Consider the following 19,755-nt stretch of genomic DNA (forward strand, 5'->3'; position numbering starts at 1 on the left):
TTCACTTGTCATCCATATTGCTAGTTAACTTTGGTTACAGGGTAGTGTAAATTAATTATTAGTCTTCATGCAAATTATAATACGTACGTATAGTGATTTGTATGCATGAAAAATTAAAGTTTTATAATTTGTAGTGCTGTCTTTATTAATCATTATGTTACATTTTAATGACTGTAAAGGGCCATATTATTGTTCTATCATTATGCTTTTTAGTGTAGTGCCTGTTGCCTACCTAGATAGGACACCACTTATGGTTGTAAATTCATTGACCTATGACTGAATGACACTTTCAGGGCCGTGAGGGCAGCACTGAAACTGGTGGAGAAGACGTTAATATAAACCGTGGTGGTGTGGTGGGAGGTGGAATGTATCCATCCCACCTTTTAGCTGAAGCAGCACCTGAAAGTACATCTACTACTGTCACAAACCAGTCGGTGAGTAGAAATAGATGACATACTCTTCAAACTCTTCTTTAGCCTTGCAGTAATTTTTACTCATATGGATATGGTTTTGAATGAGTGGATGGTTGTTTTGATATTTTGGTTTTACTTTTTAATTTTTAACTTGTATAAATATTAAACTCTGAATGATGAAAACATTTAGACATTGGTGCATTCTCCCCACTAGTAGGCTATGTTTTACATATGTGTAATGTTTGTGTAGTTATCAGGAAAACAATTAAAATTGATTGTTAAATGGGATAAGTACCAATTTGGTATTTTTTGGCAAGCTCATCCATGATGCTTCAGTGTCACAAGGCTATAAAGCTCCTCAGTGGCGTGGTCGGTTTGGTCTTGGCATGCTACCACTGGTTCCATGCAACGTAAAGATGCCATATTGTGCGGGATCACAAGCTAAAAAAAACAAAAACTCTCAGAATACATGTACTTACCATATACTTGACACACTCAGGGTGAGGAGCTGCACTGTCTGCTGGATAAGGCCATTGTAACACAATAAACAAACAACCAAACAAGGACAACAACCACACTACAATTCAATAACTATACAACAAAAGACCACTGCACAAACAATCACTAACAACATCCAGAAAAACAATAACACGACAAGTCAATACACCACCTACAACATCAAGGAACCACAACTCACCAACAACACTCAACAACTCATCTACAACACAACAGAACTCACAAGCACAACAAATTTAACAACACAGGCACAACAACCTTCAAACATCAGTATCAACAACAATTCAAACAACAAATTAAAAAAACACAATATAACTGACCATCAATAATATTCAAGACTGCTACCAAAAAACTGACTCTCCACCACAGGCTCTGATCACAGACTGACTCGCTAACACAGCAACCACACCAGCAGACAACCCTGAACTCACCAAGAAGCAATATAATCGCTAACCATCCTTCCACCAATTACACTCTCTCTCTCACGAAAAGCCAAAAACATAAACACATACTACACAATCTTAACAGCAATACCAACCGTGAATCTCTCTCTCTCTCTCTCTCTCTCTCTCTCTCTCTCTCGTCTCTCATTCCCTCTCTCTCTCTCTCTCTCTCTCTCTCTCTCTCTCTCTCTCTCTCTCTGAGACATTGTCAATTGAAACAAACAGATCGTCCCTCCATATTACCTCCCCCATTACATTTGACAACGCCTCCTTACACTGCAACATCCACACTAAATCGCCTTTCGCAACACCCAAGGATGCTCGAAGGCAGGCCCTCTGGATCTCGTTTGAGGACCCGTGTACAATCTCTCATATACATCAGTATTCACTTCTTTCAAACCACTTTCATTCAAACTCCCAAGATCTCTCTCACTACTATCCTCCCAAATCTCATTCACTATTTCACCGACATCATCTAGCTCTGGTCCCAGTATCTCCCCTATTTCTGCTACCAAACCACTCATTTCATCCATATTTCTGTTAAACCCTTGCAAAGCTTCATCCATACTATCAATTATTTCTCTACTACTTGGTTCCCTTCCCACTGAAATCGCACTCACCTGTTAATTCAAACCCACACATGCTATATGTATCATTCATTCCCTCAAAGTCATACATATTACACGCCTTATCAACCTTTTGTACTCTTAACACTTAACACCCCTATCATGTAGTTCACGCTTCTCCCTTTTATTACCTTTCCTTACCTTCATCCGCTTTCTTCCATACTCAACCAACACTAATTGCCGATCTCCCAGACCCATTTGCTCACTGACGCTAGACTCACATTTATTCACTTTCAACCACTCACTTATCGCATTCTCCCAAACATAGTGTCACATACTAGAGGACCCACCTAACTGAATCCCCTTAACACCTAGTTTCCCAAATTCCCAGCCTGACTCATCCTCTTTTGCCTACACACACTCGCTACATGACCTTCCATTCCACGTTCAGCACACTTCGCACGCTGTTCCTTGCACATCCTAGCATAATGCCCATTCTTCCTGCAATTACCGCAAATCACATTCACACAAGTACCCTGACATCCACTCGCTATGTGCCCTGCCTGGCCACACCTGTAACATTTAATACCCCTATCTTTCTTACACTCACTTACCAATTGTCCCGTTTGGCCACACCTGAAGCACACTCCTAATGCCCACCGACATTTGTTCTTCTGGTGTCCTGGCTTTCCACATCTGTAACACTGCTGCTCTCGTTCACAACTAACTGATCTTACTCTTCCAATGCTTGGACTCCGATCTCTCTTAGGTTTTATTACACTTACATTACTTGCTCTCACACTCCTATCAACCACTCGCTCTGCCATTTGCCTTGGCCCTTCTAAAACTTTTCATACTCTAAAAAAAATCCCCTATGTCCATATTACCATATTACTCATACTGCTCACTCTCACTCCCACTACTTCCATTCTGACCTTTCTTACCCTTTTCTGAATATAACGAATCAACTTCCATACTAACATTCATGCTTTCTTACCCCTCTTCTTCCTACTTACTAATTCCCACTTACTACTATCAAAATCACTCTCATCCTGCACTTTGCTCTAAACTCTATTAGCATATTCATTCATTCTCTTCTTACCTTGCCCACCATCCTTACTAATCTTCTTCCCTTTAGCCCTTTCCTTACTCTCAACTCCCTTCTTAACCGTCTGCGCTGATCTATCCATATTCTGTACCTTCTCTTTCTTCTCTTCCTTTATCACAACCATATCACTTTCCTCACTCACGCTTTCATCCACTTGTTCTTTCACTTTCTTAATCGCTCCTGGCCCGTCACAGGACCCAGTAGGCCTACCTCCTACTGCTCCCTCTCCCATGAATCCCTTCATCATCTCATGCACTGCATTCATCATTACTCCAAATTTTTCATCCATTTTCTCAGCCATTCTCTCTTCCACTCCTTTCACCTCTTCTTTCATTTCCACTTTTGCACTCCTTAGCAGTCCTCTCATTTCCTCTAACTCGCTCTTCAGCTCCTCACACTACCCTCAACTTCTCATTCTCTACTTCCAATTGTCCTCTCACTTCTCTTTCCAACCTCAACTCCTCCTTCAGCCTCTCCACTTAAGTTAAACCTTCCATGCTCATTTTCCTTCACCAATCATACGACCCACCACACCAACCGTCCCGCAGCTGCCACACCAGCAGCCCCACGTTGGGCGCCAATAAATAATGTGGTAGGATCACAAGCTAAAAAAAACAAAAGCTCAAAACACATGTACTTACCTTATACTTGACACACTCAGGGCAAGGAGCTGCACTGTCCACTGGATACGTATGTAAATACACAGTTGTATAAAAGAAATTACCAAATTGTATCACACATAAGTCTTTCAAGCATAACAAGAGTAAGGAATTTGAGCATGCCAAATGGCACCTCTACATACAAAAGTCCCTACGTACGAAAAATTCAGGTTACGAAAGCAAAGACGAAGATTTTTTTGCTTCTGTGTACGAAAATAATTCAGGTTGCGAAAGGGTAAAGTCCGAGATTTGCCTGGGCCGCTGAGAACAATTTTAAAACTAGCACACCGCCAACTGAGTAGACTCGCCACCATCCTCCTGCTCTCCCATTGGTTCCTGTTGCTAGTCACCGCTGTAAGATCCTGCTCTCCTATTGGTCACCATCTGTCCCATCATGCCTCTATGTAAAGGTGTTCCTTGACCATTTTTTGCTGGAGCGTTATCGTAAACACCGGAATTAATTCATTCACATATATTTCGTTTGTTAACGTAAATTTGTGTAAGTGATTTTGCTTTCGTTGTACTGTAAGTTACTTTATCGTGTTGTGTGTGAACGTAATTACTTACGTTATTAGTCATGGGTCCCAAGAATGTTGCTGAAGTTCACGGAAAGAAGAGGATGTTTTCTATGGAGAACGAAGGTGGAGATAATCAAGAAGTGTTAATGTTTTCTGCCATTTGTTAATGTGTTTCGTAAAGTTTAGTGTTAATTTTTTCTGCCTTTTTTAATGTGTTCCGTAAAATTAAGTGTTCATGTTTTCTGCCATTTGTCCTCCTCCTCTGTCGTCACTTTCGGACATTGCCTCACTCGAAAGGTAAGTTTCCACATTTTACTACATACGTACGTACATGTACGTACAGTATTTCCTGTACCCTGTACAGTAATACACTTTATTTACAGATACAGTCATGGTTATGTTAGGTATTGAATGGTCCAAATTGTTGTATTTCATTGTTTATTGGTCACTTTAGCTTTATTATAAAATTTACTGTGGTGTTTTTGTAGGGCTTGGAACGAATTAGGCAATTTACATGTAAAACATAGTTCTAGATATGAAAAAATCAGGTTACGAAGGCCGCTTCGGAACGGATTAATTTCGTAACCTGAAGCACTACTGTACTTGGTAGAGACTTCTCAAGTGGAATACTATTTGAAAAAATGTATATATTTTCTAGTTAATATAAAAAATATTTTTGACTTCACACATTTTCTTTTTATAATAAGAATTCACACATTTTTTTTTTTATTACTAAGAATTATTCTAAAAAAAACAAAGGAGATGAGGCATAATTTTTGCTGTCTTGAAGTTGTAAACAATACCTGTTTTGCAGTGCAACGAACTAATGGTGGCTGAATCAAGTCGAACCATGGGAGTTCCCAGACCATAGAATGCCAGCTTTAGGAGGTCCAGCTGTATTAAAGCCTTATTTATTATTTTAGCCTTAGACTTCAAGGTTTTCAAAACCTAGCCTTTCTCTTGGCCAACATTGGTAATATTTTTATTTTCATTTTATGGTTTTTTTTTTCTCCCTTCATGTTGCCGCCGTAACTCCGAGTTGTTGTAAAACGAATATGTTGTTAAATGAGGAGTACCTGATAGCAATATGGCAAGATCTGTTTTATCCGCTGACTAAAATGTATTACATTCATGAACCTTCACCTTGAGGTGGACTCAGAATTAGGAGAGCAGCTGGCCCTCTTCTGAGTAAAGCTAGGACGTCAGAGTAACCTCTACCCCCTTAGCTTACATACTTTTTATGTCTTGTATGTCCATTCTGCCTTCAGACTACTGGTAATGTAATCGTTCTTTGTTTCTCAATGATAGTTTTATGAAAGTTAAAAGAGTGCTCATTCCATTTCTAGTGACTAGCATGGTATAGCAGAAGGAAGCCTAAGATTTTTACTATTATCTCTTCACCTTGTATTAAGGTGTCTAGTTTTAAAGAGCTATAGGGGGTGCAATGTACCTGAAGCACCCACCACTTTCAGTGGGTGGGTTGTGGTTTTATCTCAGTATTAGTGACAATGCTGTACAGTTGTTTTAATCTGGTGACACTTGGCTATACCGCCACACCGCTATAGGTTAAGATGAGCACCAACCATAGGCAGTATCCCAGTAGCTCTCTTATAAGAAAATGACAAACATTGTATTCAATGCTAGCAACTTTTCAATTTTATTTTATTACATATCTTATTATGTGGGAGTAATATACATATGCCCATTTCTACTGCCTCCTGTCAATGTAGGAATCTGCTATGTAATTACTTTGGTAAGTTCCTCATACAAAAATGACATTTTTATACTAAAATAAAATCGGAGCCCACCCTCCTACCCGCTGATGGACATGCCATGAACAAACAGCTTCTGCTTAGATTTGATCCTATTCTCCTGCTAGTGGCCAGAACTGGTCACCTACACAATACAGTGTTCCCCCCGTATTTGCAGGGGTTGGGTATCAGACCCCCCATGAATAGCTCAAATCTGCGAATTCTTAAAACCTCTCTTCAAATGCTTAGAACTCCCTATTTTGATAGTTAAAACACAAAAAGGGTAAAACTTCTTAATACCTGAGTATAGTTAAAACACAAAAAGGGTAAAACTTCTTAATACCTGAGTTTTTAAATAGTCTCATTATAAAAATTGCATTTATCATGAAAATATGAAAATACTGTAATATGTGTATGAATATTTCCCAGTGAAAAATACCCCCAATAGGTGAATTTTCCACAAATAATGGGTATATACAGTCCATAGAAAAATCTGCATATAGGTGAGTCCACAAATCATGAGTCTGTGAACAGTGGGTTCGACTGCAGTTTGAAGTGTTACCCTCAAAATTTTGAATTCAAGCTGCCATATAAGTGGGACTTATAGCTATGTAATTACTTTGTTAGTATATACAAAAACTTTATAAAATTGTCTTTTTTCACCTCAGCAAGTAGAGATTGACTGAATTAAATCCCTCAGGTGTTGAATTATTACACCTATGGCCTCCTCCTGAAGCTTGTCTTTTTCCAAGAAATTAAGTGCTTTAGGAGTTTTGTAACAGTTATGACTGTTAAGATTGTCTCCTTTTTTTTTTCTCTCTCTCTTTTCTTTTGTTTCTGCCAGATGTGTTGGCAAACCACATAGTCTTAGCAACCAAAAGTCCCATACCTAAGGCTCCAAAGCTGGACTCCTCCTCCCAATCCTTCCAGCTAAGACCAAGTTTTCAAGCATGACCTCATCCCACCCCACTTTGCTATTTGAAAATTTTTTAAAAATGTTAGAATACATACATTTGTTAGTTCAGCTTCAAATGCTTCTGTCTGCCTTTGAAAAACACTTGCAAGGCAAAGTATCCCATTATTCTTCATCACCATATGTAGAAAGCAGAAACCTTTCATGACAGGTTGTTTTTTTTTTTTTTTTTTTTCAAAGGATTGCTGGTTGCTAACTAGTTAGCAATGAAAGAACATATACATGTGTAAAAGCCTTTGTTGGGACCATTTCCATGTGATTTGTGTTTTAAAGACATCATTACTCTAGACTTACAGGAAGTATATCCTAAGTGGTAGGGAAACATACCTCATGTTCACAATTATTTTTTATTTCCATCTTTTAATTGAGAATCTCCCTTAAGATTGAAAAAGAAACCCACAAAATCACTGTGTAACTTGTTTACTTCTAATTATTTACATTTAATTTTACTCCACACTCGAGTACTTTCAGGTCCTATCTGTGGCCTATTTTCAAGAGATGATTGGGTTGTTAACCTGGGTCAAGGCCCAGGCTGACAACCCAAACATCTCTTGAAAATTAAATGGAGTAAAATTAAATGTAAATACTTAGAAGTAAACAAGTTACACAGTGATTTTGTGGGTTTCTTTTTCAATCTTCAGAAGAAAACTGAAAGAAGTTTTTGTTTGGTTAATCTCCCTTAAGATAGTATTTATAAGCATAGATCATGGTTTGAATATTGGCAACATAAAAAGCAATATACGTACTAACATCAGTACCCTCATTCTTTGCCTCAATCTCCATCCTTCTGTTTCTCTTATTATGTGGTATTTAACCTATTAATTTTCTTCCATATGAAAATCCCACTTAGACCAGAAGGTATGCAATGCTTTCTTGAGCTGTGCAGTTCCACTTACTCCATTGTTGATATTCAACCTGACAACTAGATCAGAATTGTTGGCATATGTAAAGCATGTTTGTGTATAATAAGAATTTTCCTTTTATCTTTGAGATTTGCAATAAGCTGCTGGGCATTGTTTTGCATTTCATCAACATGTACTGTACTGCACTTTAAATACAGCATTTAATATGAAAGATATTAAAATCTTCCTTGAACTCTAGATTGAATATTAGCATAATTGTTCAAATCTGTTGTCTCCTTTTGTATGCATTTAAGGAAATGAGGCTACAGACAAAATAGTGAAATCAGCATATTATTTAACTAGATCAGATATAGTGAAAAAGGCAAAGATGATTTAGGTGGAAGGACCCAGAATTTCAACACACTGGAGGGAAAAACAGATATTGTATATGGTGAAGTTGATAAGGAAAAATGGGAAAGATTTGAAAGTGTCAACTAATTGATAGGAGAAAATGTTGAAAATAAAGCTCAAAAGAGTAGTATGAATGTACTATGGGGACAGTATTTTGAAAATCTTCAGAATAAAGAATTTGTACTTATCATTTAAGAAAATATTTTTTGAGGTAGCCCTATGTGAGTAGAAATGTGACTGTGGATTTGTTTGATTAATTTATAACCAAACAGAAGAATCAGAGGAGTAGGGATTAGAAATTTTTACTTCAAAAGGTGGAAGAGTGGGATTGAAAGGCAAGGTTGATAAATTTCATGTGCCAAATGATGCTTGCCATAACTGGAAAAGAAGGAAAGAATAAAATCACTGCCAGAAACATGACCATATGGATGCTGTGGGAGAGGTGTGTTGGTGAACTTATTACTACAGGCATTCCCGAGTTACTCCAGTCTAACAGCTTGATGATAAGTGAAAATTGCAGATAACTGAAAATCAGCGATTTATGACGCTCATGGCACCAATAACAGGATTTTGGCACAAATAACTGGTTAATGGCGTATCTGTTAGTTATGTATTAGTGCTAATAACCGGAATTCGGTGCTTATGGCGCCGAAAATCACTGGTTTTCAGCTTTAGACAAGTGCCATAAAAACAGATCGTTGATAACCAGGGACTGCCTCTAACTGTGCATTGAATGTAACATGATGTGTTGAGATGCACAGGATTACAAAATTTTGAGTAAAAGATGAACTCCAATCACACCTCCGCTATGTTGTGGGCCTTCCCGCCAGTGTTTATTTTGCTATTTATCTATCTACTATTGCTGCTATTCTGGACTGATTACATACTCATATCCTGAGGAGTTACTTTCCCAAACCATGTCTGTTCATCTCTGTGCCATATGTCCCATATTAACTTCCATATGCAACATGCCTCAGCCATCAATTTCAGTATTTTACAGTTAAACCTCTTCAGATGTTCCCCACTTTATTTTTAAGTATACGTACCCATGTCTCCTTAGTGTACACATCCCTCATTCACTGTGCACTTCGCCATTATGATTATCTCCCACAGTACCATGTGTTACATTTGATTCACAATACATACCACATTCAGGTCTTCCACAGTATCCACAAAACCACTTTCCAGACTTATTTTATTTCTACTATACGTACTATATGGAATCTGATTGAAATGGATTAGGTCCTGACTCCTAAGAAAACCATAGACAATTTTTTTTTTTTAAGATGAAAAGTTGCATGGACAGAAAAAATACCAGTAAAGTATTCTAAACCTTGAATAGAAAAGATACAAAATAGTCACTGAATTGAGAAACCCAACGATTGATTATGGTACTTGTACAGAAGAATGAGAGGTGTTGCTGATTTTAATATTAAAAGGTTTCCTGTTTCATTTAGCATTTGCCTATGGAATCAGGTACAAAGATAGTATGGTTAGAAAAGACTTGACCACCTTGTGGGGAGCGACATAGGATGTAGAGAATTATAAATAGGTACTGATTGGTTAAATTGGCTTTGTTTTAATCACCTTAAGAAGACAACAAAGACTTGTATAATGCCAGTACAGTAGTGCAAAGTTTGTCAACTGGCATGAAGATTGAAATAAGAACCCAACTGTTTTAAAGTCCTTAAAGTAATTTGAGCCATCAAGCTTGAAGAAATAAGAACAACCCCAATGTTGGTGGAAATAAAAATTAGCTCAGATTCCACTGAATTTTTATCAAATATTATAATTTATTTGGAGAGTATATGGAGATATTGATAGAATATGTGTTGCACATATTGGAGTTGTGGTACTTAGTTTGACTTTATGTTATGGTGTCTCCCTTTACTATGTACTTAGGATAAGAGTTTAAAGATGGAGAAAAATGTCAATTTTGGTGATTTAGTTCAGATATTAAAGAATGGTTAGTTTTAAAGAAAGAAATATGGAGGCTGAATCGTAAGGAACAGAATAATTTCAAGATTTTATATGTAACATTATCTAGGAATTGTCCTTGATACAGAAATATATAGTATGGTGTAGTGGTTTCAAAAACTTGTTTTTGTTCAACTCAGTCATAACTTTACTCACTTTCATATGTATAGTTATACATATAGTACTGTACTGCCAAATTAAGCTGCTTTTTGTGTGATAATACAGTTCTTTAGTAATTTGATGATACATCCAAAAACTAAGCAAACTGGTTTTTCATGGTTGAGTGCATGGACGTTCTTGTTATCGCTTAAAACATTTTTCAACTCTGTGAAATGCAAAACATTGTTGTGCTTCTTGTTGTTTAGTAGTCATTCTTAAAATTGTTGAGAACAAATTCCACCCATTAAAAGAAAAACTTGGTTGTATGCATCCTCCATCATTTCAGTATTCATGTTTTTCTCTTGATTGAAAAGGCTAAAGAAGAGATGTTAAATTGATGGTTTTTGGAAATGTATACTAGTACCGTATAGCAATTTTAGCTTAGAATTTTCTTGATATTTTAGTTTACTCCGGCTGAAATTGTAGGTAAGTTAATTGTTTTTTATTTTTTGCTTCCTCAAGACTTGTTACCCCACTTCATCTCAAGCTGTATTACACTCCTTACATTATGTTGTATATGCTCATGCACTAAGAACAACTTATATATCATTTTTTACCTGCTGAAGGTGATGACAGGATACTTTTCAAAGTAGTCAAGAAGTATTGGTGGGGTATGAGTTGTTATAATGTGGGCTTCCTGGAAGATGCTGGTAAATCTGCTTTAACTTTGCCTTTGTAGTTTATGGTATACGTACTGACCAGAACACTCAAGAATTGTTCATTTTCATGTGTCAGTTTCAAGTGATTTATATAATCGTTTTGTTATTGTAAATATGTTCCTACACAAATACAAACCCTCGGTCTTTGCATATGGGATTAACTTTCAGTGAGCTGGAAGTCCAACCGTTACACTTTTTGCAAGGTGTTACTGTTATGGTAACAATTAGTGAAGGTAGGGGCGGAAGTACATACTGCCCACCTAGTCGGTGTGTGCTTAAATCTATGCAGTTTACTTTTGGCCACAGTCTCGATGAGACATGCATTCTTTCTCTACCTGCCGTTCAGCTTTCTCTTCTGCATTTGGATATTTTTGTTTATAACATGCACATGTGTTTCTGTCTGTATAATGATATATGTATTCACTTCTCGTGCTACAATTCTACATAAGTTTTGAAGCCTTATATATCATTTTTAACATGTTTTCTGTATATGTTGAAATTAAATTAACTGTATGTGGTGTAACTACTATATAACATAGTACATACAGATTGCACCAGTATTTTTCTCTCAGGATAAGAAAATAGTTTACACAGGGTGACAACTCTTCGTTATGTCTCTGACATGTTTTGCTAGTCCATTAACTAATTCATTTTATTAATCCAGCAAGGCTGAACAATGTCAACTCATGATCATGGAGGTCTTAGTGACAAACACTGTGAATTACTTATTGCCTTTGCATATTATGTTTTCAAAAATATAAATAGAATACAGGCAGTCCCCGGTTATTGGGGGGTGTGTGTTCTGTTCTTAGCGGAGTAGTGATAAGCAAAAATCACCACTAACTGAAACTCGGTGATGTACGGCGCTTATGGCGCCAAGTTTCAGTTTTGGGGCCGATAACTGGTTAATGGCGCCTCTTTTAGGCATGAAGTGGTGCCATAACTATTATCGGCACCTTATGGTGCCGATAACCAAAACTGCCCGTTATGGCGCCATAAATCGCCGCGCTAGACAAGCTCCATAAAACCTGATCGCCATTAACAGTCTGCCGTTAACCAGGTGCTGCCTTACACAAAATTTCCATACTGATTTTACATTGAGAAGTATGAAAACTTAAACTAATTGTAGTATACATACTAGTACGTATGTACTTCAGAAATTAAAGTTTGTGAATGGGTATTGCATCTTGTAAAAGTATATGCACTAACTGTAGGGGCTGTAATTACCTTTGTATCATATTTATGCGTGTACAAAAATAAAAATTATATTTTTAATGAAGATTTTACAGACAGTCTCTGGTCCATTGGCAGGAGTTCCTTTCTCAGCAGGTTATTGATAAGCAAAAACCACCATCAACCAAAACTGGTGCTTTATGGTGCCGATATCTGATTAATGGTACTGATAACTGGTTAATGGCACCTCCTTTAGTTATGTGCTTTATGGCGCCGATAACCAGAACTCGGCACGTTCTGTCACCATAAATCATCCATTTTAGTGCTATAGAACCTTATTGCTTTAAAACTTATAAATTTACATAATAAAGTAAACTTCAATACTTTTGCAGGGATTTGCAGTGTTTCTGGAGGATTAGCAAATGTTTGCGCTATTGTGAAGAACTCGTGTATTATAATTAAGGCAGCCCCAGGTTATTGGCAATCCGGTTTCAGATTCAGAGGGCTTGTCTAGCGCCATAAAAGCAGCATTTTATGGTGCCATAACACGCCAAGTTTCAGTTATTGGTGCCATTGTTATGGGGGATCTAGATGACTAAGTATCTTGTTTATAATCTGGTTCTGTTTGGATTAGTAGATCTAAATCCTTCCTTCTCTCTGGCATGGGGAGAGAGTGACTGGCTATGAGCAAGTCAGTTGGTTATTTTTAGCTTTATAGTCTCCGACACCAGGTTCATGAGTCCTTTTCAAATCAAGGATATTTAATTCCCTTAATTTGAAATGCAGAGAAGTCTGACATTTGAATATCTATTGCCCAAGAGATCAGAGGTACGGTCTCTTTCCTTTGCTCTTTCATGACCAGGAAGAGACTAACCAGGTGAGCCGAACTACCAGTCAGTTCTGAGAGAAGGCCAAAAGAAAAAGTGGCTGCCATGCTCAGCAACCGACCCTTGTGACCGCACCATCCCCAAACATAAGTCTTCCATATGTAAAGACTGAGGGTTTGTATTCATGTAAAAACAAATGACAATTTTTAAAATTAATTTGTATGTTTCCTAACATATAAACCTGAGGTCTTTACATAAAGAGTCCACCTCTTTCCACCCCTCATTCTCACCTGGGCCAGGTAAACTGCATAGTGCACTCAGAGCAGGTAGGTGGTACTTCTGCCCTTACCTTCAGTAACTGTTACCGTAACCACCTTGCACAAAGTTTAACGGCCGGATTTCCAACTCGCTGAAAGTTCATCCTATATGTAAAGACCTTAGGTTTGTATGTTAGGAAAAATACAAATTATTTTTAAAATTTGTCTTTTTTTAATTATACTGATTTTAATTTCAATGTTAGTGGCAATAGAGTTGTTTTAATGCCCACCCATTACTTTAAGCGTATTCTGTTGCAGCAAGTGTCTTCTTTAATGTTTCAGAATAAGAAGTTCCCCTTTCTACCTCTGTGAATATATATCTGGGTCCTTGGGTGTGTCTGTTGGTAAAAAGGGGACATTCTTTGCATGTCTGATGTGTGAATAACTCCAGCAGTCTATTCTTTAGAAATTTGTGGCTTGACTTCAAGATTTCCTTTTGGAGTTAGGTGTTTCCGATATATGGCTCATGAGTTTCGAGATAGTATTTTTTATTACTATTAATTTAGTTTTCTTGATGCAATGCTACTTCTGCTCATATTCTGAAGCTCTCAGGCAGTCTTTTTTAACCTTAGATTGTGGCAAGATGTAGCCAATCTTTGAGTGTGAGTCCCCTGAGTACCACCTGCTCCCAAGCTGTTGCTATTCACTGATACCTCAGAAGAGGGTTTGGTTGGCCACAGGTCAGAATTAACTGCGCCAATTATGTGATCATCAGAGGAATCAGAAAGCCACATCAGCTTATTAGAGCCCTAGGCAGTCCTCTTAAACTTTCAATCTTTTGCCCAGCTTTTGACAGGCTGAATTGTTGTTATGGTGTCACCCAGTTGTACCACAGTAGCATAATTTTGAAATTAGGAAGGCTCACCCTCTTTGTTTTTGTTGAATATAGAAATCTTTCACTAGTTGGAGGAGCATAATGTAAGGTTTGCCCCAGAAAACTCATCATCAACTGACCCATTCAGTTACAAAAAGTATATTTTAGCATCAGGTGGTCTCTTTGTCCTAAGGTGTGTAGGATTTTTGTAGTGGAAACTTTAGGACATACATCTAGTCGACATGTTTGTGATTAACAGTAACATTCGGCTTCCAAATTACAGGCAGTCCCTCGTTCTCGGCAGACTCTGTTAATGGCTATCCGGTATTATGGCGCTTGTGTAGCCCCATAAAATTGGCGATTTATGGCTCCATAACTTGCTGAGTTCTGGTTATCTGCACTGTACGTCGCCAATAATTATAGAGATATGGTGCCGTAACATACATAACAGAGGTGCCGTTAACCTGTTATCAACGCAATAAGCACCATAAATCGCTGAGTTTCAGTTAATGGTGGTTTTCACTTAATAGCACCCCAGGATAACCTGGGACTGCCTATATTGCTCTGCGCTTCTGGACCCAGTAGTATGAAAAATGGAGGACTAATGTTTATACATGTTTACGTAAATTATTGTATTTGTCAGACCACCCAAGACTTCTGCCATTGTGAAAAACCCAGTGTGATGACAGTCATATTTCTGTTAACTGCTGTTGGAATCTGTCGCTCCTCTAGTTACATGCACAAGCTAACAAGCTATGCGTCTTTGAGAGAAGGTTTTCAGCAGAAGCTGCCGTGGCCATTGCTATGCCAGGGAATGCAGAAGCTTCTTGACTTTATTAGGCTAGGTGGTTTTGTACATGCAACTTCCCCGCAGATATATACTTAGCTATGTCTCTGACGTCCCCGACAGAATTTCAAATTTCGCGGCACACGCTACAGGTAGGTCAGGTGATCTACCCTCCTGCCGCTGGGTGGCGGAACTAGGAACCATTCCCGTTTTCTAATCAGATTTTCTCTGTCGCCGGTTCCAGCAACACCCGTTGTTGGTTCCTCCTGCTTTGGATTTTGTTTTCGCTTGCCGTGGATCATTTTTGGACTGTCTTTTGGTGACCTATCGGATCGTTGGCTTGGCATACGCTTTTGTGGACTTTTCTTTGGATTTGCTTTTTACTGTTCTCTCACGATGTCAGACGTTAGTACTGTGTATAGAGTGTGTGCGATGGATGACTGTAAGGTGAGGCTACCGAAGGGTTCGGTAGATCCTCACTGTATGCATGAGTGTCGGGGAATGATTGCTCTATTAATAATCCTTGTGCTGAATGTGAGGGTTTGAATGAGGAAGAATTGAAGTCTCTTTCTTCTTATCTGAGGAAGTTAGAGAAAGACAGAGTTAGGAAAGCTTCATCTAGAAGCTCCAGTAGGTCTCGCACTAACGAGCTAGTTGAGGATATTTTAGACCCTAACCCTAATGTAGTTGTTGCACCTTCTCCAGTTTCAGCCCCTTCTCCCTTCATCGAACCTGCGGATTCGTCTTTTGAGATGGCTGACATGAAAGCTGCGATTCGCAGGATGGAATTGCAGTTGCTTGCAATGGAGAAAGGTAAGAGTGCTGTGGAAAGTGATTTGTGCAGTGTTCCCAGTGTAGTGGAGGGGGCGTCTTATCAGCTCCGCAACGCTCCCAGGTCTAGACCTCTTCCAAACTCCCAGGCCCAGTGGAGGAGGAATGTATGGAGTTCAGCTGAGGAGTAGCACCCTTTGAAGAGATCCTGGAAGGCTCCCAGGATTGTTTTGAACTCCAGCCCGGAGCGCTTTCCTGAGGAGTCTCCATATGACACGAAGAGAGCCAGGAGATTCCAGGACAGCCTTTCTTCTCGTTCGGCTCTTCCCTCTTCTCCGAGGCCTCGCTCCCCTTCTTCTGGAGGATTTCAGGAGAAGTCTACTTAGCTCATTCTTGTGGGCCTTCAGGAGCAACTGACGACTTTGATGGGCTCTTTGGATAATGATCCCCCTCATAGGAAGGACATCGCGCTTCCGGTCTAGAAGTCAAGACCTCTCTCGGGACAGAAGATCTCCCTTCTCGCAAGGAGACGCTTCTCGGGAAAGGAGCCCTCCTCCGAGAAGCTCAAGGCGCTTGTCTCCTGACAAGAGCTCCTCTCTCCGCAAGCGCTCCTCTCCCCTGGTAGGCGCTCTTCTCCTGCTAGCCGCACGTCTTCTAGCAGGCGCGCTCCTCATGGTAGGCGCGCCTCTCCTAGCAGGCGCTCTTCTCCTGCTAGATGCTCTTCTTCCAGCAGGCGCTACTCCCCTGGCAGGCGTGCTTCTCCTGACAGGCGCTCTCCTCCTGGTAGGTGCGCCTCTCCTCGCAGGCGCCTTACTCCTGGTAGGCGTTCTTCTACGGACAAAAGCGCCTCTCCTACCAGACGTTCTTCTCCCTGTAGGCGCTCCTCTCCTGTCAGGCGCTCTTCTACTTCAGGACGTGTTCCCCCTGGCAGACTCGCAGGGGAAGTGGCCTCTTCTCAGGAACGTCTTCTAGCGGCAGTGGAGGAAGACCTGGAGGACGTCTCGGAGGAGGAAGCCCCCAGAGCCGCAGGTTTGTCAGATTACAAACTTTTAGCGGCCTTGTTGGTGCAGGAGTTTGGAGACTCCCTTAGTTAGCTCAGCTGCTCCTCCTTCTCCCCGATCGCTTTTCTCCAGCACCAAGGCCTCGAAAGGATCCTCCTTCCTCAAGATGCGTCCCACCATCTCTATGAAGAAGGCCTTGCAAGGATTTGGGGAATGGCTACGGTCCAAGGAGGAGGCAGGCAAGACGGTCTTTTCTTTTCCTCCTTCCAAGCTCTCGGGCAAACCATGGCATCTGGTATGAGACAGGAGAAACCGATGGGGTTGGGAGGGACTCCCCTCATCGGCGGACGCGGACTGTCCACGTTGGTGGATTCCTCCAGAAGACATTCCCTGGCTGCTGCTAAGACGATGTGGGGCATGAACGAGTTGGATCATTTCCTCAAGGGACTTTTTAGAGTGCTAGAAGTCTTCAACTTTTTGGACTGGTCCCTTGGGGCTCTGGCGAAGAAGACTCAAGATCCCGAGTTCCTAGGACCAGAGGAACTCAACAGCATACTGTCTTGTATGGACAAGGCAGTTAGAGACGACTCGGGGGAGATTGCCTCTCTCTTTGGAGCAGGACTTTTGAAGTAGAGAGCGGTCTACAACTCCTTCCTCACTAAATCTGTGTCTCCTGTTCAAAGAGCTTCTCTTCTGTACGCGCCCCTTTTGAACCAGCTGTTCCCACAGAAGTTGTCAATGGATAGTTTCCCACCCTCCTTGGCAAGAAGGCGGACCGACCCGAGATCTTTTGGTTGGCACAGTCATCTAGGAAGGTGAGACCAGCGGCTTCCTCCACCAGGAAAGAGAAGTTTCCTGCTCAGGAGCCCTTTCGAGGGGGCCCTTCCCAGAGATCTTCATTCAGAGGCCGCAGACCCAAGAAGCGGGGTAAGTCATCGATCAGACCCTTCAAGAAAGCTAAGTGAGAATCAAGTCCTCCCGACAATGGTAGGTGCCAGACTCCTCAAGTTCGCAGAAGTCTGGGCACAGAGAGGGGCGGACAGCTGGTCCCTCTCTATTTTGAGGAAGGAATACCTCATCCCCTTCAGAGAAAGGCCTCCCTTGACAACAACTCCAAGGGAGTTATCAGCCAGGTACAAGGGCCCTGTTCTGCAACTGACCCTTCTTCATTTGGTGGACCAGATGTTGGAGGAGGAGGCAATAGAGCCAGTTCAAGATCTCCACTCCTCGGGATTCTACAATTGCCTGTTACTCATTCTGAAGGCCTCAGGGGGGTGGAGACCTGTTTTGGACGTAAGCGCCTTAAACTTCTTTGTCGAGAAGAGGAAATTCTCAATAGAGACGACCTCTTCGGTTCTCGCTGCGCTTCGTCCAGGGGACTGGATGGTGTCCCTGGACCTTCAGGACGCGTACTTCCATGTACCCATCCATCCGTCATCAAAGAAGTATCTGCGGTTCATGGTCCAAGGAAAGATTTTTCAGTTCAGGGCCTTGTGCTTCTGCCTGTCGACGGCCCCTCAAGTTTTCACGGGTCTCATGAAGAATGTAGCCCAGTGTCTGCATCTGGAGGGGTGAGGCTCTCATTGTACTAGACGACTGGCTAATTCGTGCCGAGTCGAGGGATCGATGTCTGGAGGACTTAGACTTAACTTTGAAGATGACCCAGTCCCTGGCCTGTGATCAACCGGGAGAATCCCAGATGGTTCCCAGTCAGAACATCGTCTATCTGGGGATTCAGATGGATTCTCGGGATTTTCTGGCTTTTCCATCCCGGGAAAGAAAAGAGCGATGCTAGGAAAAAGTGACAGCCTTCCTAGGAAAAGAACGGTGTTCCGCGAGGGAGTGGATGAGTCTTCTGGGGACACTTTCCTCTCTGGAGCAGTTCGTTTCCCTAGGAAGACTACACTTAAGGCCCCTTCAGTTCTACCTGAGGCGGATGTGGGACCAGAGTTCGCAGGACCTAGCGAACACCTTCCCGATCCTGGAAGGGATCAAAAAGAACCTCGGTTGGTGGCTCAACCCGCTAAGACTCGACGAGGGAATGTCGCTGCTAAAGCCGAACCCGCGCCTAGTGTTGTTCTCAGACGCTTCAGAGTCGGGATGGGGAGACACTAGGGGCGAAGGAAGTGTCAGGCACCTGGAAGGGGGAACAGGTGACCTGGCACATAAACAGAAAAGAGCTGGCAGCAGTATTTATGGCCCTTATAGAGTTCAAGCCAGAAGTCATAGGATCAATAGTTCAAATAAACTCAGACAACACCACAGCTCTGGCATACATAAGGAAACAGGTAGTAACTCATTCCTTCTCCCTGTACGAAACAGCAAGGAACCTGTTGCTGTGGGCAGAGGAGAGAAACATCAAGCTACTAACCAGGTTTGTGCAAGGGGAGGGGAACGTGAGGGCGGACCTGCTGAGCAGGAGGGATCAAGTCCTCCCCACCGAATGGACTCTCCATCTGGATATTTGCCAGAGGCTGTGGAATCTTTGGGGCAGACCGAACTTAGACCTGTTTGCCACACACTGGAACAGGAGGCTGGACAACTATTGCTCCCCCATCAAGGATCTGAGGGCAATAGCTGTAGACGCCCTCCTCCTGGACTGGCAGACTAGATGGGTATGCGTTTCCCCCATTCAAGATTTTGGGGGAAGTACTAAGGAAGTTCGCTGCCTCAGAAGGGACGAAACTGACTCTGATCGCCCCCTTTTGGCCTGCTCAAGAATGGTTCACAGTGGTACTGGAATGGATGATAGATTTTCCCAGATCCCTTCCACTTAGGAGAGATCTGCTCAAACAACCCCACTTCGACAGGTTTTTCACAAAACCTCCCCACTCTCAACCTGACTGCCTTCAGACTATCGAAAGACTTGTCAGAGTGAGGGGCTTTTCGCTCAAGGCTTCTAGGTGCTATCGCCAGAGCCTGTAGGACTTCTAACTTGCGAGTCTACCAGTCGAAGTGGGAGGTGTTTAGAAGATGGTGCAAGACGCAGAAGGTATCCTCATCCAATACCTCTGTGGACCGATATGCTGACTTCCTCTCTTTTTAAGGAAGAAGATTGTAATCTAGCCGT

At 41.2% G+C, this 19,755-nt stretch overlaps 1 protein-coding gene across 9 annotated transcripts in view; it reads left to right on the forward strand.

The window, feature by feature from the left end:
* Nucleotides 1-19,755, forward strand: part of LOC135216394 (protein tramtrack, beta isoform-like) — a 257,636-nt gene that overhangs the window by 64,475 nt on the left and 173,406 nt on the right. For 7 of the 9 annotated variants that reach the window (XM_064251671.1, XM_064251676.1, XM_064251677.1 and 4 more), the window contains exon 4: nt 294-434. In XM_064251671.1, the coding sequence (XP_064107741.1) occupies nt 294-434 (141 nt within the window). Of the gene's footprint in view, nt 1-293; nt 435-9,603; nt 10,198-10,740; nt 10,763-19,755 lie in introns of those variants that run through there. The other 2 variants (XM_064251678.1, XM_064251679.1) reach the window with 2 other exon arrangements.

Source organism: Macrobrachium nipponense, chromosome 6 (assembly GCF_015104395.2).
Source record: "Macrobrachium nipponense isolate FS-2020 chromosome 6, ASM1510439v2, whole genome shotgun sequence".
Taxonomy (NCBI): domain Eukaryota; kingdom Metazoa; phylum Arthropoda; class Malacostraca; order Decapoda; family Palaemonidae; genus Macrobrachium; species Macrobrachium nipponense.